Here is a 26061-nt window from a genome sequence, read left to right as displayed (position 1 = left end):
CTTTTGGACGCCATACGAAGCTTCCGAAAGAACGCAAGCACCACGTGATAAATAAGGGCCACTTTTCCGCGGCGCCGGCAAGCGCCAACTACAAATTCGTATAGCGCTGTAAATATAGCTCTAAAAAATTTTTTGCTTCGTTGTAAAATCGTTTTATGACATCCTTTTTCCATCTAAGCTGTTAAAAAAAAAATGTTTTTTTCCTTTGCATGTGTCCTTCAAAGGAAAATGTAAGTGTAACCCCTAGATTCCCAAATTCTTAAACAAGTGTGGAATACTACCTTTTGCCTTTAAGGAGCAAAGGCTAGAAACGTTCAACGAGAAATTGTAACCCTCGCATTCCTGAATCCCTAAAATGAGCATTGAATACCTTTTGACGAATAAAGGTTAATACGCTCGAATAAATGTATATCCCCCATACCCGATTTCCTAAACGAGCATTGAATATCGCCGCAGATGGAAAAGGATCGACAAACGTAAAACTAAAAATAGAGGTTTAATCGGCGAACTTGCACCAAGAGCAGAGAAAATGAGTGTCGAAAAAGCAGAAGCAAGTGTTGCAGCGTCGTTGTGACATCTGGCTAGAGCGAGACTCTGACTGGGCAAGGCCATGCTCGGCTCCTCATCTACTACACGTGAAAAGTTTTGATTAGGGGACTTCCGTCTTAGTTTGCTCCTTCGTTGTGTCAGAAAGGCGTTCACCCTCGCGCTTTATGGAGAACACTGAGATCTAGAAATTAATAGCAAACTAAATAAGGAAGGATGCCCGATTCCTTGGGCGTGAACTTTCGGCCGACCGCGTCCTCCCGTCTCAGACGACACCAGGGGTCTTCCGGTGGACGTTTCCCAAATGCTGGAGGACGAGATTGCCTGGCTGCACAGCTTTTCGCCTTCGGAGAGCCAGCGAGACCAGAGCACAGACTGCACGCTCATGACTGGCCACTTCAACCTCATCCGCACCCTCATCGCCTGCAACGAAGACAAGAAGGCCGAAGTCGGTCAGTGGGCTTCACCGCAGTGCAACCTCTTCCTACTAGTAGCAAAGGGCTGCTCATTAAGCGTATGCATAAGTTGTAAGGTCTCCACGCACGAACTCGAGCTAATCTAAAAATGGGTTACGGACCTTTTTTTTTTTATTAAAAATACTCTCCATCGTTTTCGGCAATGTTTTCCCAGTGTCCTGGCAGCAAACGAATCTCTCGGTAGTAGAAAAATGCTGGCTTTGAGGCAAAAATGTTGTCAACCTGAGATTGTTTCTTTATATCTTAGATCATTGACGTGCAGATTGGACCTTGCCAACCTATGCTTAGACTTGATGCATGTCAGTGTTTTAACGATATCAAAAGTTCAAATGAATTTGTGTGAACTGTAGCACTACTTGTACCGCCTTTACAACGCAGGCTCGAGCCTGGTCGAAGGCCTTCTGGGCTCTTACCTGTTCCCAGCCTCGAACCTCATTGAGAAAGGGGCCAAGCATGAGACATTCGACAACCTCAAACCCAAGTAAGGATCGCAGTAGCCATTTTTGCGCTCTCGATGCTGCTGCAGTGGTTACCGTTGCACCGCGTCTTTGGCACATACGATGCGACTCGGTCGTCCTAAAATTATAGGCAGCTATGGTTTCGCCACGTCTTCTATGTGCGTGCCGCAACTAAGTTGTCCTAAGACTATAACGTTGACATGCCTGTGTTTGTGTCTCATATTGGCATGGCTAGCCTTCCTGCCCCTTTTCATTGGCCTTCTGTCGTACCCCATGACGGCGTTCAGTCCCAAGCACGAAGTAGCAGTGCACACTTAACCCACCTCGTCGGCTTCTTGCAGAGGTCACGATCGACGATGTCGACATCTCAAGCTTTGTTAGCACCATCGTTGCGGCCGACTACTCCGTCTTAATTTACACGTAGCTGCATGTCTCTCGAGTTACCTTGTGACATAGACATAGCGTGTTCGCGTGTGACAACGGCAGACTACATAGTCGCAAGCCGTAATGTGAGGCTGACGCGAAGCTCGTGCTCTGCCGGCCAGTTGAAGTACAATCTTTAAATACGTCTGTGATCTCGGTGCGAGATACTCTCTGGTCGTAGGAGCCCGTTACCGGCCATGTCATTTTCTTTTTGCGCCATGCAGAAGGGAACGGTATCCAGTGACTCTGGGTTTCGTGTGAGTAAAGGAGTTCCCCGCCACCGTTTTGCCAGGTGCTCCATGCCCGAGCCCCGTGCGGCTGCGTTCAGCATCCTCGTGGAGCTTGCAAAGTGTTGCCCGACCAACCTGGAGAGGATCGTCGGCTGGCTGACCGACAAGCACCACCGGCTGACCTCCGAGCTCGTCAAGGAGTTTGAGGTGGGCCGTGCGAGGTCGTCTTACAGTTCCCGGAGTGTGTCTCAGACCGGCGTGTTTACTGCGCGTCTAAAAGCGTTCCCTCGGTTCCTGCCCGATGTAGTAAAAGTGTCGTGCTTTTTGCCTGCTTGGATCCTGGCGGTGGTACGGCGGTGAAGGTGGATGGTATTGGACGCCTGTTCCGCTGTAAGTTGCTCGTCGGCCAGACAGTCGACGGAAACCAAAGCAGACGCGAGATGGGACGCCGCGACGACTGCCACACTCACGTCCCTTTGCCTTTTTTTGCTGGCGTTTCTACCACGAACTGTTGGGATCGCGGCATCTGACAGCGTGACACACCGGCTTTTGTGACATACTTCATTTGTTGCCACTTCAGGACTACTTTGGTTGCACGGGTGGAATGGGACGCTAAACACACCAGTCGGAAGACACGGTCCAGGCATTGTAGTCATCTTTTTGTGCAAACTGGCGCAGGTTTGTCCCTTCAATCAAAGATGGCACTTCTTTCTTTTCCCTTTTTACGGCGGTAGCTGTTAGTGCTCTACCTGGCGAAAAATGCTTGTGTACGAACGCAAAACCCTACTCTACAGCAGAGGTACTGTTCTCCCTCTCCCCGTTGTTTCTCACATGCGGCAAGACCCCCTCTCTCTCTATCTACCTATACTGCTCACTCACTTTCATCCCTTCCCCACTGTAGGTCTTCGGTGTTCCGAAAAATTCACGTGATCACGGGGAGAGTGCTCTCCTCTTCCTTGTCGTTCCTGCTGCATCCACGTACCCTCCCCCGATGCCCTCCCATCTTCCCCCTTCCCCACCCCTCCGGCTGCCGCCTTTGCGAAATACCAACAAGGTTGTGCTGGGCGGACACGCTCCTTCGCCTCCCCACTGCCGCCACGCAGGTTCCGTTCTCTTCTCTTTCCGCGCCTCTACGGGGCAGCTCGCATACCGTATTTATTCAAATATAAGGCGAGGTTTTTTTCCAAAATCCGTAGTCTCAAAGTCATACCCCGCCTTATATTCGAAGCTCAGTATAGCAATATGACGATTTTTTTTCTTGAATCCTTCAACTGCCCCCTCGCCTTATAATCGTGACTGCCTTATATTCGAATAAATACGGTACATACTTTTGCTTCTTCCACCGCAAGCACGGTCACTGGCGCTTCCGTTCTAAAAAAGCGTTTCAGCCCCCCAAAAAACGTGTCTCTGTGTCTCCAATGCATGTAACGTCTCGCACAGTCGTTCTATCTAGAGTCGCTGAATGTTCCCAGAGTACCGAATTCCATTCAGTTCGCTTACCGGAAGTCAGTCTTGCAGAATCCAGTCCCAATTGGCCAGTTTAGCCCACGGCGGAAGTTATAGTCGGCCATTTCGGAGATGGGCCCAAAGCAACAAAGAACATATATAAAACGTTTCCACATCACCACGGCTGCGGCAGGTATGCACAGGTGGGAGCTCTGGGCATCGATGAGTTAAAACCGAACACAAGGCGCGTCCATTTTTCTAGATTTTTTTTTTTTTTATATAAAATTGCCCATTGGTACACAAAGAATGTTTCCGGCTCGTTTGCTTGCTCTGGTTGCGCTAGTGCTGCGTTTCAAACTCTACGCCTCAGGCGCTAAGCCTAACAATCGACCTCAATGTTCTTCAAGGTTAGAAAAACAGACGAGACAGCGAAAAGCACGTTGTGCACCACTTGGTACGGAGGAAAAGAACTTCAATAAAAACAAACCGATGTTGCCACTGACCAGGAAAGGGAATTGAAGAGCTCGCCGAGAATGAATGGCCACACTGTACGCACCTCACTTTGACTGCACGGGGCAGTGGCATTTTGGAGCTGAGTTAAAGCACGATTGCTGTGCCGCGACTCGGGTCTAAGACAAATCTTGGAAATTTCGATACTGTGGAAAGATTCTAGTTCCAGCAAAGCATACATTGCCTCACACGTCTCTTCTACATCAATTCAACTGAGCAAACAACCGATTGCAGACATTGTACAGCACACTGGCTGAAGGCATATCTCCTTCAACATGCTTTTTTTTCTTGAATGTTACAAGTTTTTATATGTTACTTTTTCTGTTTCTGATTCTTCATTGGAATTGTGTAATGTTCTTTTTCCTTAATTTTCAATTGGGTTTATATCTTGGTTTTTATCATGTATGTACATACCACAATTTATACTTTTTGTAACTTTGTTCTCGTTTACTTACATTGTTGTTTCTTTGATTGAGGTTAAAGGGACACTGACAGGGTATTTATGCTCGCCGAGGTTTTTAGTTGTAGGTGACATATGAGAGTTCAACTACCCAGAACAGAATTTGCGGCTCGAAATTCGGTTTCTTTCCGCCCGAAAACCGCCGATCAAGAATTGGCCGGTTCGAGTCTCGGTCACTCTCTTTTTCGCGGTCAGGGCCGTTTTCTAAGGTATCGATGCGACCACCAAATTTAATCAAAGTCGTGGGTCACTGAAGGCACACATTCAATATTAAAAATAGAAAAAAATATGAAACCCATTTTTTGTGGCTTCTAAAAAGCTGTAAATATGTTGATTGAAAAACAAAGTTCCACAGACAACCGGAAGCATTCTGTGCGTTCGTCGTTTCGCGTATCGTGGGACTCGCGGGGACGGCAATGGCAGCGGACGACGGGCGTAGGACCTCTATTTCAGAACTGTCGTTCACGGTACCGGCGAATTCTGTCTACCGTTAAAAGAGAAATTTGGGACTGATCAAAAGAATTGGTATTCATCCCGTACAACACGCCCGGCCACCAAGCCGATTTGCACGAAGACGTCGCCGAGCCGTCGCTCCCTTCTCGTGGCTTAAGACAACGCTCGCGCAAACGTCAAGCACGACGTGTCTACTTCGAGTTGGATATGTACGCGTACGATTTCTTTACTAGGTGCGAATGTCCCCAAAGCGTGGTGCTTCCCGACTTCGACCCGGGAGTGCTTTTGCTAGAGAAAAATCTACAGCAAACTTTCCAGCTTACAGTTTACCGGCTGAATTATTACTAAGGAAAGAGATCCACCAGAAACGAGTTGCCCCAGTAGCTCAGTGGGAAAGACGTCCGTTTCACACGCGGTAGGGCCAGATTCGATCCCCTGTGAATTTTTTTTTTTTTTCCAAGCATTTTTTTATGTTTACATATCTTTTTCTTTTTTTTACAATCATCACTGAAGAAACGAACAAAAAAATAACAAACAAATGTTGTGGACGATACTTCGCTGAATTAAATGGTATGGGATTTCCGTTTTGACACCTGCGAACTCAATGTAATCACTTTCCACAAAATGTAAGGAGCATATAAATCAGGTAGCGTCCGCTTTCCGAGGTGCCCGTAAATGTTCTACAGGAATTGCAGCCAGCCATTGGTACCGATACCGTTGATCTTTCGGAAACTCTGTCGCACAATGCCACTTTTTTTCGGATGCAAGACATGTGAGCCAGCTCTTCACGCAACATCTTGGGTTTATTCTTTTCGGAGCCGATCATGGAAATTCACCACGGGCACTCACTACTCATCTCCAACTCCTCAATGTACAAAACAACTCATCTTGGAGTACAGAACAACGAGTGGAACAAACATAACTGCAAAAGAATCGCACGGCAAGCAGTTCCCGCACGCCGCATGTCGTGTCGTCTGCTACCGGAGAGGAGAAAAAAAAAACAAAAAAAAACGCACGGTCGGGTGTAGCCACGTGACTTCCGCCAGTCGCTCTCTTCTCTCCACTTCTCCGAGCTCTGTCGGGTTTCGGTTTCGAGCAGTTGCGTCTTTTGGCTTTATTAAACTACTCTACGCTACTCTGTTGCAAAATATTAATTGGGTAGTCCTCCGACACCATAATAAAGCACCTGGCAAAAAATAAAAAAAAATTTTGGGGGGTGTCAGTGTCCCTTTAACTGTTGAACTAGCTGTTGATTGCTAACGCTTTATTACTAAAGCGTCCCTTCAACAGCTTCCTTTGAAAACTCTGTGACCCTTGTCTGAATACCGTATTTACTCGCAGAATGAACGCATTTTTTTACGAAAAATCTATGCAAAGTTAGGGGGGGCGTTCATTACGCGAAGTAAAATTTTTGCGTGGGTTGTTTACTTGCATAATGAACGGTCCTTTTATCCTGAAAAATCGAAGTAACTTCTTATCTCTGCGCGCGGCGCCCGACCCCGTAACCAAACTAAGCTGTGCAAAAAAAAAAAAAAAATCCTTTTTTTTTTTATTCATTGTTTTTTTTTTGTTTTTTTTTTGTTTTTCTGCCTTTCGCAAGTTGTTTTGTTTGCTTAGGCGTTGCTTAGGCGAGGGCTCTCCGCTTATCTTTCTTATCTCCTTGCGCGCGACGCACGATCCTCCCCCCTCCCCCCCCCCCCCCCGTAACCAAACTGCGCTGTGCAAAAAAAAAAAAAAAAAGAAGAGAAGAAAAAGCTCTTTTTTCTTGTTTTTTTTTTTGTTCTCAGTTCGTGTTTTTTTGTTGTTTTTTTTCTTTTTCTGTCTGTTTTTTTTTCTTTCTTTCTTTCTTTCTTTCTTTTTGCCGCCTTTCGCAAATTGTTTCGTTTGCTTAGAGGGCTTCTCCGCTCCTCTTTGCCACCTCGTCGCGCGCGCGCGACCCCCGTAACCAAACTGTGCTGTGCAAAAAAAGCAAAAAAAAAAAAAGCTCCTTTTTGTTTTTGTTTTCTCTTAGTTTCGTGGGTTTCTTTTCTTTCTTTTTGCCGCCTTTCGCAAGCTGTTTTGTTCACTTAGAGCGCTTCTCCGCTTCTCTTTCTTACCTCCTCGCGTGGGGCGGCGCGAGAACCCAAAGTCCAAACTGCGCTGTGCAAAAAAAAAAAAAAAAAAAAAAAGCTCCTTTTTATGTTGTTTTTTTTTTTTTGCTTCCGTTGGATCTTTGCGAATTATTTTAAGGCCTTTTGCAAGTCGTTTTGTTCGCCCACGCTGCCCATGCATTCGCGACCTCGCTGCACCAGGATAGAAAAGTGCGTTCATTTCGCGTGCGTGAAGGGAGGGGGTAAAAATTTTGAGGTCCGAGTTGGGGGTATTTGGGGGTGCGTCTATTACGCGAGTGAAAAAAAAAGTCGAAATTTTGAGAGCCGACTTGGGGGGTGCGTTCATTACGCGAGTGCATTCATTGTGCGAGTAAATACGGTAAATACTTGCAAACTAACATCCTGCCTGAATATAAAAACCCATTTGGACTTGACTTCACTCGACTCGATTGGTGGGCCCTTACAAGCATTTGGGAACGACCTTATCTCTTCAGTACGAACCGCTGATAGCCGGCCGAGCGGAAAGCGGCTACGTGGGGCTGAAGAATGCAGGGGCCACCTGCTACATGAACTCGGTGCTGCAACAGCTCTTCATGCAACCGGGACTGCAGGAGGCCATGCTGTCCATAGACTCGGACAAGGTCGACGAGGAGAGGTGACTTTATGCCTTTCTTTTTTTGTTATTTATTGATGTGCCTAAAGGGATACTTCAACGAAATTTGAAATATTCCCGTCGTGTTCAAAAATAGGTTGAATATGATCCACAATATTCGTAAAAGACAATCAAACGTTTGTATTTTGAGCCTGGTGGCTGTATTTTTCGTTATAAACGGCCCACTCTGGCAAGCGCTCGGAGAAGGCCCAGCGGAGACCACGTGACATCCAACGCAATCGTGACATAGGTCGTCTCGAGACGAGCAAAGCTACGACGAGGCTGACGTCGAGAGGATGGCCCAGTCGTTCCAGCCACCGAAGCAGCTGCTTTTGTACGAATTTTGAGTGACGGGTTAATCTTCTATAATCTTGTAGGGGGACAATAGCGACTTCTGCGACACACTAAAGACATTCTCGGGAAGAGGGGAGTTCCTCCTTCCCCTCTTCTTTCGTCGTGGCCGAAGGCGAGACAACCTCCGTCACTAGCTGTCAAGGTTCCTAGACGAGCATTACAAACGAGGAGTGAGCAACATCCACCAGGTGCTCTTTGCTAATCATTTAATTCGTTTTAAAATTCCTTTTCAAGACTTTTTTAACAAGATATTGGTATGTTGGATGTGATACTGCTCCTTTGAACACATATAGACCAAAAATGAATGCCGAAATTTCGTTGTAGTGTCCCTTTAAGTAGCCCCTTGCCTGAGAGACAACCCTTTCCCAGCCTTTAACGGAAGAACAAGCTTGGCAGGCCCAAAGTTTGCCTTTATGCTGGGTGTTTCTGCGAAGCCTCTCAAACATTCCTTATAGAACACTTGAGAAAAAAAAAAAGAAAAACTCTTCGGGAGTGGTTGCCAGCCTTACCACTTACTAATTTACTAATTAACTTATAAATGAGTTAAGGTAGACATATGTTTCCAATTAGAAACTTGCTTTGCTTCATCGCAAGTGAGCACGCTGGCACCATCTACGGGGTTACCTTGGAACTGCATTTCATCGGAGCGAAGGTTTTGTGGTATTTGCGAGATCAGATGTATGTCCTATCGACGAAAAATGGTCGTCTATAGCATCGTCAAAAGGTTTTCGAGCCAATAAAGAAAGAATGATGTAGGAAAGAAATAAAATATACGAAATTGTCGAGTGTTTCCTGGCTCTCCGACAAATGGTGGCAGTCTGTTCTCTCGTCGTGAGAGGTCCCAAGAGGTTTCAAGGTACAGAGTTGTAAGCAGTCTCAAGCGTGTGAGCCAGCCTCAACGTGTTGACGCACGTCCTTCGTCGTACTGCGGGGCTGATGGCATGGCGGCCATCTTGGTGGCCCCACAGCCATCCAAACCATGTGCAGACATTGGTTTATTTGATGCAGAACACTTAACATGTTGGCGCACATTCCTTGCCGGAAAGCGAGGCTGACGGCTCGGCGACCTTGTCGGCGCAGTCTCCTGTACCAGACGCAGACTGTGTTTGGGCACCTGCTGGAGTCTCAGCTGGAGTACCACGTACCGGAGCGGTTCTGGCGCTGCTTCCGGCTATGGGGAGCCCCCGTAAACGTCCGGGAGCAGCAGGACGCCTTCGAGTTCTTCAACCACCTGCTGGACCAGGTGGACGAGTACCTGGTCAAGATTGGCTGTGACCCGCTCTTCAAGCCCTTTTACGAGGGCCTCTTCTCTGACCAAAAGATCTGCCAGGGCTGCCCGCACAGGTGGGCCACCCTTCGCGGTAGAGGCGTCGTGGAGTCGAAGCCTCGAGACAACAAGACAAGTTAGACGTTCGTGTTTTGGAGGCATAGAATCAATCTGCCTTTGAGGTATGGCAACACTTGTATATACTGTAGAGGAGATGAGAAAATCATCCAGTGCAGTACGACTGTACGCTGATGTGATGCTCGTCCAGTTTGAAACGGGCAGGGGTGGGGAATCCAGGATCAATTTAATTTGTTTATTATCAGTAAGGTGCATAAACGTTTTACTGAAAAAGCAGATGGACCCATTTTGTGTTCTGCAGCTGGAGCTTTTGCTACAAGAGCCTTGAGATCTAGGTCTTAAAAGGGCACTCTGTTCTCCCGTCGGGAGAATATTTGAATTTTTGAATAGTATTTTCGTACGATGCGCTATTTGATATTTACTTCGACATGGTTTGCGATTTTCATGCTCGAAATGTTCATCGGGGCTGGTTAGCCCCGTCGAGTGTGCTTCTCACCGAGCACCTGTGCGCTGTGGGGAAGCAATAGACGCAGTGCTTGCGGGCTGTGCGGGTATTGCTTCCCCGCAGTGCGCAGGTGCTCGGTAAGAAGTGCACTCAACATGGCTATCCCGCCTCGATTATGCAAGAGTATATATGTTAGGCAGCAATGTCTTGACAACCCGCGTTTATCATTCCGGTTTTTTGTTTTTGTTTTTTGTTTTTTTTTCTCTCGCAAATTTGAGTTTGACGAAAGTATATTTTCATATAGCAAGCAGATTTATAGATCCCTTCGATTAGGATAGTTACTACTAATTTATCCTTTATGTGCCACAGTTCATAAATTAATAAGTATAGCTACATTAAGATTAACTGAGCTTAGAAGTGAAAAGTATAAGGTTGGGAACGACCTTCACGAGTTCAGCCGGGTTTTCATTTAAGCACGATGCGGTAGTAAAAAGCTCAAAGAAACTATTCGAGATTCAATTAGAAAATATTCGGTGTTCAATTAGAAAATATTCAGCCAAAAGCTATTTGCTTTGAATCTGCTTTGAACTCAAAATGCGGTAGTAAAAAGCTCAAAGAAACTATTCGAGATTCAATTAGAAAATATTCGGTGTTCAATTAGAAAATATTCAGCCAAAAGCTATTCGCTTTGAATCTGCTTTGAACTCAAAATCCACTATTCACATACGCCCAGAGACGTTACTATGGCATCCGGAACGCGTCTCCGTCCAGTGCGTTTTGTGTCGTACACCACCCGTCATGGATGTCCTCGGAACTTTTTTCAAGAGGGTGGCAAACGCTGTTTTTCTTGGGTATGTGATTTGTTTTAGACGGGAGCAACCACGATTGGCCAAACGAGCAGCATAATGTTTTAATAGGATCGGAGTCCTTCGGTCGTATTATTCCGCTTTCCTCGACAGAACAAGAGCAACATTGGGCAGTCGACTTTGACGGCGTTGGTCTTACGAACGTGACGGCTTCAAGCTTTTGCCGCGCTCGTTGCACATGCCGCCGAGCTCGTCATTCACGTTTCACAATCCTAGTAGTCGTGCCGTCACAAGTGGGAACCTTAAAGCCGCAATCACACTGCTCGCATGTCATGCAAATAATGCAGTATTTGCTACAGACACAGCAGAAGTATCTGCAAACAGTTCTTGTGCGACCGACGGGGCAGGACCCTAGTACAAGCAGCAAGAAATGCACCCGAAGCAGTGTCTGCGAGCTGTCTTTTAAACGATGTACGTTAGCGGTGTGACCGCGACTTAAGAGTATGCCCTTGAAGAGTGCGGGGAAGTTTGTGTTGCAGTCCGGACGCGTTTCCTCGGGGCGCAGGTACGAGCAGGAGGAGACGTTCCTGGCCCTCAACCTCCCGGTGAAGAGCCAGAGCCTGAAGGAGTCGCTCGACCAGTTTGTGAAGGGAGAGCTCCTGGAGGGAGACAACGCCTACCTGTGCGAAAAGTGTGGGGAGAAGGTGGGTGGCTCCCTCTGTCTCTCCTTCTTCAATCTCACCTCTCTTCTTTCTTTTTCTTGTCTTTCTCCGTTCTCCTCCTCATTCTCTCGGCGACCTTCAAGGTGTTGTGACATCGTGACGTCGGCGTCGTGCGATGTCACGTAGCTCGACATCGCAATTTTTCTACTAAATTGAGCCGAGGAATTTTTACGTTAAACACGGCGGGCAAATTTCTTCGCTAAATTCAGCGGGAAAGTTTTGCAGGGAATTTCTCTACTACTAAATATACTAGCGGAAATTTAGTCTCACGTGATGTGACGGTGCCACGCGACATCACGGTGTTGCACGAACATCGTCCGCTAAATTTAGGCATAGCAGTGTAACTGCGCAGAAGTGCTCGGCATCTGGGCTGGCACCCTAGTTAATTTGCTGTAAGCAGGAATTTTTTTTCTAGTATCACCATAGCCACTGATAGAGTGAGAATGGCAGGGCGCGTCTTTTAAACACTCGCCTTCAGCATGCACTCTTGCAGCGTTTGGGTACTTGATGAAGCGCAAACTCTCTTCCTCTCGGCACGTGACTGTGCAGCGCAACACAGTGAAGCGGACCTGCATCAAGAGGCTGCCCCAGGTGCTCGTCATCCAGCTCAAGCGGTTCGGCTTCGACTGGGAGGCCAACAGGGCCGTCAAGTTCGACTACCACTTCAAGGTGGGCTGGCTGCCTGGGGGATTTCCTCGAACGTCCATTTCCTCGGACGACTCGCAAAACTTGGAGAAATGTATTCATGCCAAACGGGGAATACCTCTCCCAACAGCTTCGGGCTACTAAAGGGAAGCTAGGAACCTGGTAGAGAATTCCCGAATGGTGGAAGTTGAAGCTAATTTCGGGTTCTCTGTTGCGCTGCTCTCTAAGGAATATATTGAGAAAGTGTATGAAAAAGGAGAAGAAAAGAAATGAGTCCTTGCTCGCAATGCTTACTTGCGGGTCAGTACTTCGTCTTTTACATTTATTTTCTCGTTCTCTCCTTTTTCGTTTCCTTATTTGTTATATTCAATATATAATAGCAACTAGCCCAACTTTTTATGCTTTGCCTTACGAATTAGCTGTAAAATTCTTAAAACTTTCAAGTTGAACTTTTTTTAATCAAGTTCTTTCTAGAAGTATGGTGCTGTTGCTTTCCAGCTGTTGCTTCGGTCAATAAAACCGGGGAAACGGTTTGACATGATAGGCTCGACGCATTCAGTAGGGCACCATGAGTCTACACCGCAACTCGTCTCCGACTGGACTTGTGTGGTACTTATTACAAGTATTCAAATTACTTGTAATGAATTTCTTTTTGGATTAATTTTGTAATCATTCGAATACATTTATTAGAAAGTATAGTCATACGACAAATCCAAATATTTTTGGAAGTACTAAAATTAAATGTAACTGTTAGTATTTTTCTCTCGCATTCCTAATGGCACCCTTTGTACGAGTTTCCCAACCAAGAATCCTCAAACGAACCCTACGGTAGGACGGTGGTCTACCAAAATTGGCAGTATAAGAAGATGAGCATTTGGTGTTTTTAATCCAATAATGGACGATACGAAAGAGCCGTTTTCAAACCGGCAGGAAAATTTTTTGTTTTCAAAAATATGAAGCAATAGAAAAAGTCACGGTTACTTCTTGAAGTAACGTCCAATTACTACTTTTCTTTTCAAGCAATCGAGTAATCTGATTGAGTATTTCTTAACCGAGAGCATCGTAATATCCGTAGAGATGCCCCACCCCCGAAAGATGACCCATTCCTATTTTTGACATTATTTGCTATTCTTTCAAAAGCACCGAAAGACGGCCCACTTCTAGTAACTGCAGGGCCCTGGTCAATTGTGACCTTAGCAGAAACGGCGTTACTCAGCCGCGGCGGGAGACGCACAAACATTGCTGACTGGGAAGGACAGTCGTGATTGGTACGTCACCCCTCCCTGCTATCACAACTGTTGCAGGTCACTTTTTTTTTTTTTTTTAATCGCGTACGAAAAGTTAGTTTACTCTTTATTTTTGCCTGATTTTCTTTCGATTTAGGGTGGGCTGTCTCTCTGGATAGTATGGTAATTGTACATTCCACTCTCGTTAATTCAAACCCTTTTAATTCAAACTTGTGGATAATTCAAACTAACATGCAGGTCTCATCCTATGCGTCTCTATGGGAGGAAACCCCTGATAATTCAAACTCTGCATTATTCACAAAAATTCTTGGCCCTCCTTGAGTTTGAATTTGAAATTCGACTAATCGATTACTTTTCTCGAGCAACGCGTATGAGGCCGTCTTCGACGTGCGGCGGTCTGTTGGTTCCGGGCCCTTGGCGCCGCCACGGCATTTTTCGCTCGTTCGGACTTTGGGGCTGAGGATTGTTCCCGTCGGGGTTGTGCCCCAGTTCCCCTGGTCGCTGGACATGTCTCCATACACGTACCACGGGGTGATGGAGAAGGAGGCCCACGGCCCAGCGGGGGACTCTGCGGACGAGGTGTTCCGGAGGCCCGGCCCGGCCCTCTACGACCTCACGGGCGTGGTGGTGCACAACGGGCAAGCCAGCGCGGGACACTACTACTCCTACATACGGGAGCGAAGGTGAGGGGGAGAGGGCGCCCCTGGTCGGCTCCCCGTGTTGGCTGGGTTATGGGCACCGCGCGCGTCGCAGCTGCTGGATAAAGTCGTCTCCTCGCCTTAGTTGCAAGCGGCGCTACCGGATGGCTCCTTGATGTTTGGCTAATGGCAGCCTGTCGTGGAGCCCAGTTTTTCGTGCTTCTTTTTATGGTGGGCACGCTTTTTTTTTTTTTAAGGGGAGACACTGCTCTTTGAGGCAGAAATATGCTAAGAAAACACATTTTTGAAATTGTGTTTTTTGAAGATTGGCAGGCACTTATCATCTTGTCCTGAAGGATTTTCATTAAATAAGTCCCTCTTATCTTAAAATATTGTCTTGGAAGCAAAGTAAAATGAGTCTGTGGTTGTTTTTTATATTATTTCTGAGTGAACTATTTACACCCTTTACTACTTTATGGAAGCCATATGTCCGCTTGCACATGTCTAATCTTCATATTTTTCCTTTCTCTGGTAGGTTTATGTGTGACATGTGCAATAAAGGGTACAAATATATTAAATAGGGTATCAGGCTTTTTTTCAGGCCTTTTAGGCATCCTGCAATAAATCATTTTAAAACTGGAAAGTTCAAAAGTGTCATAAAAAGTTAATTAAGCATCCTAGGGCTTTCATTTATGCCTTATTGGATTCCATATACCTTTTAGTTCGCTGATATATGTTTATTCTTTTATTTCAATATTTCAATTTGTCTCCTTTTCATAATCTTTGCAAATGAAATTTTCAATATTAACAAAACTAATTAGGTTACATCAAAACCAAGTACATATTTGTAGTCAGATTGTAATGGGAAATAAGCTATATAAAAAAGCTCTAGAAGCAGTGCTGCCCCTTAAGTAGTTGCCTGGGTGCACCACGTCATATAGAACTTGGCACTTGCGCTACGCACTTTGCTTGGACGCTGTTTCGTAGTCGACCATAGTTTTGGCCTCAACGGCAGCAGTTACAGTTTTAGGATTGCGTTGAAGTGGAGAGATTTCTGTCTCGGTGTTCGGGCCAGCGTCCGTCAAGGTCGGAGCAGATGCTCTGAGCAGAAAGAGCGCTCGACCATGCACGAGACACTTTTTTTTTGTTGCTGTTGAGGCTACTTAGGTGCGCGCAAAGAGGACTTTATCTGGTCGATTGCGTCGCAGCATTCGCCGTGTTGCGTGTCCTCGCCTATATATATATAAATATATATATATATATCTTGCATCGTGGCTACGGCCGTGGCTTGTACAGAACAACTTACAAGGTGTCTACGAACCTGGAAAGCCTGGAACTATCGGTGAATTTTAAAGCACCTTGAAACGTCGGGTTTTTGTCAGTGAAGTCGTCAGGGAAAATGGTCAAGTCGGGGAAAACGAGCCCTGTGGGCGACGTAGTGACACGCAACGAAGCAAAAGGGAGGTATGGCGTGCATTGGCGTGGATAGCTCTTGTGCCGATTAACGGCTGCCCAAGGCGTCACTAGGACTGCAGCGTAAGCCACTGCCAGATTCACTGGATTACGAGGAAAGAGCCCCAACAGCTGCTGCAAGCCCATCCTGTTCAATTTCTTCTTTTGCGATGATCGAGGAATTCAATCTATATTATCGAACAAAAAATTAAGGCGCAAACAAGATGGTGAAGGTTTAACATTTTGGACAAAACCCCGAGACGGGGGAAAAAAGGACAACACAACACAAAGTCTCAACTTGAGACTGTGTTGTGTTGTCCTTTTTTCTCCCCAGTCTCGGGGTTTTGTCCAAAATGTCAATCTATATATTGAGGGGAAAAAACCCAGAAAAGTCAGGGAATTTCAGAGAGGTGATGTGGCCCATATTTTTGTGCTGGGCAGTGCAACCATATCAGCAAGAGACGACCTTGCTGCTGTGATCTAAATCGTAAAGCGACGCCGTAGCAATTTGCCAGCGGAGATGCTGGCGCGCTCTCGCCAGCGTCCCGGGGCGTCTCCTTGTGTGCTGATGGAGTTTGGGCTATCTAAAAACAAAAACACTATTTAAAATAAAAGATACGAAAAAGTAACGTAGCTTGTGCTCCCAACATCCTGTCGAACTGCTGAGAATGCTTTATCATGATGTTAAATTACCTGAGATAATCTGAAATATTCGAAAGTGGAAGGGACAGTTAAAGAAAATGGTCACGTCTTAAACTCAACTGCCGCATTTATTTAGTTACTCACCTTGTGTATCTTTCCTCTCAAGGGCATTGCCAAACTGTACGACGGATCAACAGCTTTCATACAAAGCTCATACTCTCAATTTAAGAAACCATCGAACCACAATGAACGAAGACATGAAACGAAAACGTCTGGGTAGCCATAAAAACGAGCGATGAGAGGGCTGTCGGTGCACCAGCTCTAGAGTGTCTCTAGAGAGCTAGGCAGTTCTACAGGTACTGTAATAGGACCTGCCCCACTAAACAAACAAATCAATCAATGCAAGTAGGAAGAACTTGAAAAAGAGCACGACTCTGACTGCTGCCATTTTGCCGTTAGCGCATGCGGATTGTTCGATAGTCAAGCCTTGCTAAGGCGTTTCCACGGTTGCCAGACTGGTGCCCCAAAAAAGCGCTTCCCACCCACAATGGCCAGACTGGCTCTTGAAGCGGCTGTTTGCAGACGTGCATTGACGGATTGCATGTGGCGTTTTGAATTCGGCAGGAGTGATCCACGGTACGCTTCGCGCAAGGGCGTCTGGTACAAGTTCAACGACACCACGGTGGAACAGTTCGAACTCAACGACGCCACCCTTGAGACGGAGTGTTTCGGCGGCACCTACAAGGCCAAGGTGTCCGACTCTGGTAAGCTCTCCCGCGACGCGTTTGCCATGGCGGTTCACTCTCCACGGTTTCCAGAGCAACGCCAGAGTACCTGGAATGCGTCTCCGGCTGGTTTGTTTACATCGTCTCATTTTGCCACGCATCAAAAGCGGTCCCAAAGCAGTGGCAGACGACGTCGCAAAAGTCGGTGCTTCGTGCTGTCCGACGTCGCGATCTCGGCAATCGGTCGTAGGAGTTTCGACAAAAAGCGCTAGAAAGTTGGAGTGTTAGTCGTCGCGGCGTCCCACCCCAGCTCGCACAAGCTTCCTTGGACCATCGAATCGGAGTGTGAACCGTTGCAGAACTGGCGTCTGCCGCACTGACCTCCGCCGTCGTGCCACCATAAGGATCTTGGCTGGCAACAGCGGGACACTTTTTTGATAAATCAAGAAACCACCTTTGGGGATGCGGTAGGCGCACGGGTCGAAGACACGTTCCAGGCATTGTAGTAATGTGCGGCACCGTAAGGCAATGGAGCGGAATCTCTGAAGCAAAGGGACGGGGGGGCTCTCTTTTGGCCTGCAGCGTCGTGCTACCCGGAGACGCGGCAGCGGCACTGGAACGCCTACCTCCTGTTCTACGAGAAGCAGGAGGACTCTCGGACTCCTCGGACGCCGCATAAGGGCACTGGGCGCTTCTCGTTCCGCAGGGAAGGCAAGGACGCCACGCCGGTTGCGAAGTGAGTGCCGGCGACTTGGAGCGGTCGTGTTTATCTGGATGTTGTGGTTAGCTGGTAGCTATGTTGTTATATCGACTCGGTTACGGAACATGCCCGTAGACGCTGCTTCCACGAACAACACCCCCCCCTCTTTTCCCAGGGTCTGCCTCCCATCGATCAACGCGGTATATTTATGATTTAGGGGCTACGGTAACTGCGGCATATTTAATGATTTTATGGAATACGTATGTTTCGAAGCACAGCATCGTGATGGAGCTTCACCATACTCTACGGAATACAGTTTTTAGGCACAACTAGATGGTGCTTCGAACGACGGGAGGCAGATTTGAGGGGAGGAAGGAAGTATCCTCCTCTGCAGAAGTTTCACAACTGAGCTAATCTAGTAACGTTGACTGCGAGCATAGGTTGGCCTCTATACTAGAGGACTGCCGGAGAATAATTAAAGAAATATTCTGGTATGGGTTGACCCGTATCTTTAAACGAGCGAGAAATAAATAATTTAGCTGAAGCGTTTATTTTATATTGTGAATTAGATAGCGCAACACGACAAGCAAATGTAGAAGAGGAGGACAAGAAAGTGCTCTGTCCTGTCTTCCTCTTTTACTTTTTGTTGTTGTGTTGCACTATCTAATTCATAATATGTTCTACCAGATAATCTTGATGTGTTTATTTCAGATTGTTTCTAGTAACCCTCGCTAAACTTTGCTCGTTGACCGCACCAGTTACGTCATTGTTTGAACTTTCCCAAAGTCAAGCATCTCTTTCCACGCATCGGACGCTTGCTCTTGCAGAAGCTGCTGAGGTGGTAAAATGTCTCAGTTAGCGCGACAAACTTGCAAATAATCATAGACTTACCACTGATGTGCCTGGAATCCTTCCCACCTCCCTCACTTGTGGAGAAAAATTCCTAGCTACATCACCGTTTGTTTGGCCAGTGCCATTTTGAGTCGCTCTGCCAGGCTTTTGACCTGCAAACATTGGAAAGACCCATTGAAAGCCCCTACTAAACATCCTTGTTTTTTTCGAAGCATGGTTCCTCAAACATTTTGAGGAACCCCATCTGCCTTAGATGGCGGCCAAGAAAACCCTGGTGACATTTTAATGTCGCATGACAACATGACGTTGTGGGATGCCACAATATTTTGGTGTGGTACAGTCGGGCAACATCATGGTGTTGCACAATGTCACGCACAAACACACACAGCATGTGGCCCGCTCATTCTTTGCGCATCCAAGTTCATCAGATAGGATCGAGACGCGCTAAAATGTTCTTTTCCAAACTCGCTGCACAGGTCGGCTGTGCGCCGGACGCCGAGCGCGGCGGCGGTGGCGGCGGCGGCCAGCAGCCGTCAGCGAGGGGACAGCCTGAGCCAGCTGACGCAGTTGGTGGACCACGGGGAGCGGCAGGGCTGGTTTCCTTCCTGCATGCCCGCCCACATTGGCCAGCTGGTGCGGGAGCAGAACCTGCTCTTCGTCCGCAACCGGGACCTCTATAACTCCCACTACTTCGACTTCGTGGCCGCCCTGGCTTCCGTCAATCTGGTGGGTGTGCACGCACATGGACACGTTGGGGGTCGTCAGGGGCCGTCAGGTGCTACCGGACTGCACCAAATTTTGTACGGCTCCTTCTGCAGAAGAAGCTTGTTTGTAACAACTCATACTGCAGCTTTCGATATGGCAAGCCTTTGATATAGTAAACTTCAGGTATAAGAAACATCTGGTATGAAAAACTTCTGATGAACATACTTTAAATATAATGAAATTCAAGTATATAACTAACTTTGGGATAGAACAAACTTTGTATATAAAAAACAAATTTTCAATAACATAAGGGTTTGTGATAGATGTTTGCTAGTTCTCAGCTTGTGTGAAGACCTATCTAGTCTCCAGGGACTAGGTATGGCTTCAGAATTATGTTTACTTGCCTACATTTCAATTTTATCCCTAATTTAACTGGGACACAACTTGGGTACACTAAGGCTACCGAACATTCCATGCTCATCACATCGACACAAATGGTGGTACAGGCCTACAGTGAGCTTTTTCTTTGTTTATCTTCCATTTATTGGCACAGTCTCGGCTTCAGAATGTTTTGTCTCCACCGATTTGTCTGCCTGTTCACCATTTTGGCACACGGACATGAGGCTCGGAGCACAAATGACTAGGTTTCGGTAACCAAACAAGCCGACGTATCTGGTGGTGCTTTTCAGGACAACCGGTTCCATCCCGAGTACGAACGGCTGATGGTGCAGAGTCTCAACTTGGCCGTCAACTTCTTCCTCAACACATACCTCAAGTACAAGAAGAAAGACAGGTGGGTGTTTCGGACACCCGCTCCCGATGGTCTTCCCTTCGAGGGGGAAAAATTGTGTCGCGCGTTTGTTTTGACAGCGGGACGTCAGTCAGCCCCAATGGGCGTCTGGTGTCTCGGCCGTAGACGAGAAATTCAGCCGGTGCACTACCACGGCTAGCCTGGGGTCTTTTAACGTACAGCACACACTAGTAGTACGCAAACTCACGCCGGTATGGTGCTCATCCAGACCAAATGGGCAGGGGCGGGGATCGAACCCAGGATTCCCGGGTTCTGCAGCGCGAGCTTGTGTAAAGCAAAGCACACGTGAGCAGTGAAACTGGCGCTTCAAATGACGTACCACCTGGCGATGCGCGGCAATATTTGTGGATCCAAAGCACGTGCACGCAAAAGCCCGTCGCGCAACGCTCATAGTTGCTGGGCCACCATTGTCACCGAACGTAAAGCTATTGGCAGTACATCATTTTAAAACACAATATTTATGCCCAGAACTTAAATTAAAATATTCAGATTAAAAATAATATAACTAAACCTGTCATGTATGTTCTTGTGCTACCATTATATTACTATTAAAGTAATAATGTGTAATAAAACATTCCGCAAAAGGCACGTTCACAACACTAGCAATGCCGCATTTGCTTTTTTTTTCTATGCAATCAAGCTAAAATAATAATTTTTTTTTTTGATAAGTGGAGGTGCACAACGTGTCAGTCTTTAAGAAAACATGCCACAGAACACATAAGGACCCCTGAAGGCCGCTACGAAGGTTTCCAAGGGTCTGAAGAAGCTCAGATTGAACAGAAAAGGCTTGCACAAATCGCTTGCATGAGATGCAACCAGTCTTCATAAGAGACTCGGCACTTTCGTTCATTTATTGACTTTATGCCAAGGAAGTCGCGCTGAATGCAATAATTATCAGGTGTTCTGACCATGACATTCAAATGAGCAGTGACAGAGCGTTATCCCCAAGCATCATAAAAGTGCTATGCATGAGAGTAAATACCTACCAACACTGTCCAAAATACTAAGCCAGCAGAGAAATTCCGGAACACACAACACGTTTCTTCCTCTTCCGGCGGCATCAAATGGCTGGCTTGACAAACCTGACGACGCCAAAGGTCTCTCTGGTACAAAGTGCATCGTCTCGGCATTCTTTCTACGCCCCTCATTTTAAATTCGTCATCGGCTGTGGCAGGGCCGTACCCAGAAAAAAATTTCAGGGGGGGGGGGGGGGGGCTTTTCGGGGACAACGGCGGCCATTTTGAAAGTGTCTATTGTCTTATTTCCGCCTATGAATCATGCGCATCAGTGGCATATAATGGAGAGTTGCAGCAAACCGGAGAACCGCTCCCGGTTTGGTGCGCAGAGGTGGAGATTAAAATCGGCTGGCTGCAAGTGCACCGACCAGGGCCGTACCCAGAAAAAAATTTTCGGGGGGGGGGGGGGGGGGGGGGGGGGTTCAGAACCCCCTAACCCCCCCCCCCCCTGGTTACGGCCCTGGGCTGTGGCAGTAACATTTCGGCAAATAGATTTCCCAGCTGGAACTCAAAGCACCAACACCAAACAATCTCGCTCGGAGTCATACGGCCGCTTTTCCGCATCATCATCGTTATTCGTGAAGACCCGCCTGTTGCTAGTTGAGATGTTGATTTCACAACACCTCCAGTGTCACCCTTGGGTGCAAATCACTTCGCAGACGACTAGATTGTTCTCGTGAGGGTGTTTGAGACACACATCACCAAACAGAAACCGAACCGATCAAGCAAACGGTGGTTGCCACGTTTGCTTTCCCGCCGCTCGCCGCTAGGTGCAACGGGCGCATTGCGCGCAAATATCTGGCCGACCAGATCGGAGCGGTGCCGCGCCGTAAGGCGCGTACGTCATAGGGACGCGTGCACCGGATGCTATGAATCTGTGTTTTCATCGCCCATGTGCCCCCTGCTTAATGAGCTCCTTACGCGAGTGTTTGTGACCCACCTGGCGTAGTTCCGCGTAGTGAACAGGGCTACCGAAAGACGAGATCTCCCCATGTCCCTCTCTGCAGCGCCGTCATTGTGGAGTGGGTGAACTGCATCGAGACCATCATCTCCCAGAGCGAGGAGGCTGCAGCCTGGCTGCTTAAATATCTAGCAGATGCAGGACCCAGCGTCATCAAGTGAGTCCCAATCTCGTTTGTTTATTTTCCGAGATAAACTCTCAATACTGGCATTCTATTAAAGGGAGATTACCTATTACGGCACATTCAGCTTAATACCAGGGTCGCCACGGGCTTTTTCAAAGCCACGTTTCAAACATTAAAGAAAGAAGCTTAAAAGTTTTTAATATTTTCTAACTTCCGAATGCGTTACGTCAAGAAATATGACGATTTTCATATTTTTGATTTTGTTAGGTTTAGAAGCTCGACAACTTTCGAAACTGTCATGCTCACTTTTAAAAGCCTCGAAAGCGTTAAACTTTGAAAGGTCTGACAGTAAAATTTTGAAGTTGCAAACTTTGCGTATATGAGCCTTAATTAAAAATTTAACGAACCTTTCAAAGTCGGACCTCGGGAAATTCGAGACATCTCCAGTATAGCCTGGACAACTTTCTTAAAAATAGTGAATACGAGTTGGAATAGCAATTGGAGTGGGAAAGGGGTTCCAGTCAGTCTGTGTTTGAAGCGACTACTATTGAGACATAGGTGCCAGAGTGTTGCCCTTTTTTCCGGCTTTGCGGAAAATACCGTTTTCCAGACAAGATGTTTCTCGCGTTTGTCTGCTTTTCTCAAGGCTCTACCTGTTGGAGTGTCCCAGCCGGGAGGTGAGGCACACCTTTGTGCAGATCCTGGACAAGGCCTTCCTCTTCTCCCACAGACTCGAGAGGGTGAGCAAGCAGGGAGCACCATCTTCTCTATGCCAAGTCAGGTTTCGTTTAGCTCGTGGTCATAGACCTTAGGGTGGGGTATATAGACCATCCTGGGGCCCTATGCTACTCGGCGGGACCAAGCGGGACCAAGGGACCGGGACAATGCTGTCTGCTGCGATTGGTCAGCGGCGTGGCACTGACCATTCGCAGCAGGCGACTTTGTCTCAGTCCCTTGGTCCAGCTTGGTCCCACCGCCTAGCATAGGGCCCCCGGGGAATTGATTTTGGTCCCCAGTGAGATTGGGAGCTTTTTCGGCTGCGGATTGGACGAGGCGTCGCAGCCTTCTGCTAGGCGAGTGATGCCGACCAACGAGAAATGTTTGACTCGTTGCAAGTCCACAAATGGGCGATACTTTGGCGAGGAATTCTCACCTGCAGACGGGTGACAAGAGAGGTCTTGCAACCTTGGATGTACTTGTCTTGAACACTTTTGTTTCCTTCACCAGTAGATGTCGGTTCACATGTGATAGCAGAACGACTCAACGTTTGCGAGGGAAGCACAGGTTGCCGGTTGCTTCCTTCTAGAAATAGCAGATGTTTGCAATTTAAACTTGCTTTCTGTCACTTTGCCGTGGGACTTCATTCATATCAGACGATGCACCTTCCTTCGGTTCCATTAGTCGACGACACATAGGCATCTTTTCATTTATTTTTGGCGGCGAACGACATCTCGTAGCAGACTTAGCGGACAACTAGGGCTTGCTCCGCGAGAGCCAGGCTTCGATCTCACTCTCATTCTTGCAGGCACTAAAATGGAACCACTGGGATTGCGTAGCATGTACCGCGCTTGTTTACAAAATGAAACGGGAATTTTTGGGATTCTTTTTCATTTTTATTTTCCCACGACAGAGCGAGTTGGACGTGAATCGGGTGCTGGGCCACTTGATCAACTTTCTGGACCAAGATGTGGCGGACAATTGCTGGCATTCCTCGCAGTACTTCTGCCTGCTCAGCGGCTACTCACGCCTGGTGAGAAGTCTCAATGTTGCAGGAAGGGATGGCGCTGACACGGCGTTGCATTTTGGGGCTCTAATTCACGCGGTGAAATTTTAATATAACATTGCTCTACCCCCTTCTAAAGATCTGCTCGCGCTTTTGGGTGGCAGGTGGGTTTTTATGGAGACTGAGGTTTCACTACGATAAAGTTGTGATGAAGGTAGATCCTTATTGTGAGGATTTTCGAGTGCTAGATTGGGGCGTTGGTTTTTTTTAATTCTTTTGGGATTGCTTTTTGCTGTACGTGCTTTGTGATATCAGTAGTCCACTCTGCTCAGTGCCTTCATGTCAGACCAGCCATCGACACCTAGTAGATCTATGGCCATGCACCAAATCTTATTCGACCGGATCCAAATTACTTCGGCTTGCCATAGTCGTTCGACAACACAAATAGAACAATGCTGGACTGCCTTAGTTTTTTAATGCCAAGCTACAAAACCTTTAATCTAAAGCGACTTCGAGTAAATTTCGGAACACAGTCTTTGACTTGAACAAAGGAAATGTCGCTAGTATTTTTAGTGTTTAATTAGTATATTGAGTTGACAATATTTGAATAAACTCATCAAGCTTTATTTATTGCTCACTGAAACTGGTTCGCTTCAGGTGAACCTGTTGTAGCGAGGTTGTGCTCGGCTAATTTGTACATTGAGAATGCCACGGCACAAGAGTTGCTGCTAAAGCATCGACCGACTCGCAGGGAGTGAGGGCTTGCGGCAACCTCTTCAAGCTGGACGCTTTCCAGAAGCTGCTGTCCTTCCTTCTGGGTCCCCTCAGCGCCAACATGGACTGCGAGGTGCGTCCTACCTCGTTTCTCGCAACATCGTTGTCGCCGCTTGCTGTCAGTGTTGGCCATTTTTACGTCGGTGGGTTTCTCGTGTACTTGTCAAGGGTCCGCTCGAATTCACAGAAACAAACGAAGAAAGGACAGAATGGGACAAGACAGCTTGCTAACAACTTTGCTTTAGTAAACATTTCCTTTGTATGTATGTTTATTCGTCTTCTTAGAGGCTGTCCGCGCATACGCAAGTTGGGTATTGTTTACAAGGAAGATTTATCAAGGAAATTGTTAAATTTGACGTCACCCTCTGCAGTTTGTGCTGTGACTGCTACGTCCACCACACTGTGTGTATACCGACTCTATCTGTAGGATCAAGATAAAGCAATCATTCTTTTTTCGTTTTGTCTTTTGGAACCAGTTGCCCTTGCTTCACAATCTCTTTTTCGTGCGTGGTTGGCACGTGCAGGACTCCTTTGGACGACGATGGAGCCATGCCCAGATCCACGAGTTTGGACACCTGCACAGCACCCTGGTCAGCCTGGTCCTCTTCTGCGACCTGACCTCTCTGTACACGTGTGGTGAGTCACGCAAACTGCAGCTTTTGTTGCGAGGCAGTATCGGGTCGCAAATTCAGGCTGAAGTTCGGGGGACAAATAATCTTTTCATTGCAAGTATCTGGCACAAGTAAATAGCCAAAGTCGGTGTGTCCGGAATAAAAATAATAACAATAATTACTGGGTCATTGCCCATACCCGAGTCATTGCCCACCAGACTTTCTGGGCAAACATTGATTTCCAAAAAAAGCAGAGTGATCGCCCACCTTAAGAAACACCCCGACGCAGGCACCGTGATCCGCGAACAGTCGTCCTACCCGAATGACGCGGCCGCGGACTTTGAAGCTGGAGCGTGCCTGTGACAAAGCAAAGTGAACGAAGGAGAGACACGTTACTTTGTTTACGCATTTCCTCCCTGACCTCTGTGACCCCAAAGTCAGAGTGCATGCGTGCGAAATGAAAACAATGGAGATAACAAAATTAAAATTTGTACGAAAAACAAAACAAAGTCGGAAAGATAACACAAGCAGGTACCCATTCAAAGATTGCGAGTTCAGGGAACGCCCCACATCCTGTAATTTAACTGCGGAGCGTAAGATCAAAGTCTGTCTCCATCGAAATTAGGTCACCGCGAATACCCGGTCACTCTTCCAGAACGTCGCGACCACAGTTGGTAAGGTTGTGCAGTGTTTGCGACAAAGCCAACGGGCAAATGAAGATTTGCTGGAACGCCGCACACGGACATTTGTAAAGCGGCCCATTTCGAGCTGCGCGTTGGCGGTTCCGTCCACGCCACGCAGCAACGTTGCCTTGACCAGCGTTGATGGCATGTCGCGCACAGACACACGCATGTATACACCAGACAAGAAAGTTGCGCAAGAGCCTTTTCCTTGTGATCGTAAAGGTGCCCGACTTGGCCCGACGCCAAAATATTTGCCAACGCGATCACAGGCTTTCTTGCTTCCCCAGCATCGCTCTTTGTCGCTTCTTTCGCCTATTCGCTCGCTCGCTTGCTCGT

The 26061-nt window shown here is 47.2% G+C and overlaps 1 protein-coding gene across 1 annotated transcript in view; it reads left to right on the top strand.

Annotated features, from left to right (window-relative positions):
• LOC8034193 (ubiquitin carboxyl-terminal hydrolase 24) overlaps nucleotides 1-26061 on the top strand; it is a 71149-nt gene that overhangs the window by 36417 nt on the left and 8671 nt on the right. Inside the window, exons 36-52 of the mRNA XM_040211572.3 lie at nucleotides 816-998; nucleotides 1401-1503; nucleotides 2196-2340; nucleotides 7587-7747; nucleotides 9179-9442; nucleotides 11260-11398; nucleotides 11966-12085; nucleotides 13798-13991; nucleotides 16665-16804; nucleotides 17348-17501; nucleotides 18794-19043; nucleotides 19712-19815; nucleotides 21857-21967; nucleotides 22581-22674; nucleotides 23565-23684; nucleotides 24409-24504; nucleotides 24956-25067. Coding sequence (XP_040067506.1) covers nucleotides 816-998; nucleotides 1401-1503; nucleotides 2196-2340; nucleotides 7587-7747; nucleotides 9179-9442; nucleotides 11260-11398; nucleotides 11966-12085; nucleotides 13798-13991; nucleotides 16665-16804; nucleotides 17348-17501; nucleotides 18794-19043; nucleotides 19712-19815; nucleotides 21857-21967; nucleotides 22581-22674; nucleotides 23565-23684; nucleotides 24409-24504; nucleotides 24956-25067 — 2490 coding nt within the window. The remainder of the gene's footprint in view (nucleotides 1-815; nucleotides 999-1400; nucleotides 1504-2195; nucleotides 2341-7586; nucleotides 7748-9178; nucleotides 9443-11259; nucleotides 11399-11965; nucleotides 12086-13797; nucleotides 13992-16664; nucleotides 16805-17347; nucleotides 17502-18793; nucleotides 19044-19711; nucleotides 19816-21856; nucleotides 21968-22580; nucleotides 22675-23564; nucleotides 23685-24408; nucleotides 24505-24955; nucleotides 25068-26061) is intronic.

The sequence above is a fragment of the Ixodes scapularis genome, unplaced genomic scaffold (genome assembly GCF_016920785.2).
Source record: "Ixodes scapularis isolate PalLabHiFi unplaced genomic scaffold, ASM1692078v2 PGA_scaffold12__126_contigs__length_90152505, whole genome shotgun sequence".
NCBI lineage: Eukaryota > Metazoa > Arthropoda > Arachnida > Ixodida > Ixodidae > Ixodes > Ixodes scapularis.
The sequence above is the reverse complement of the archived record's forward strand: the minus strand, read 5'-3'. Positions and strand labels throughout refer to the sequence as shown.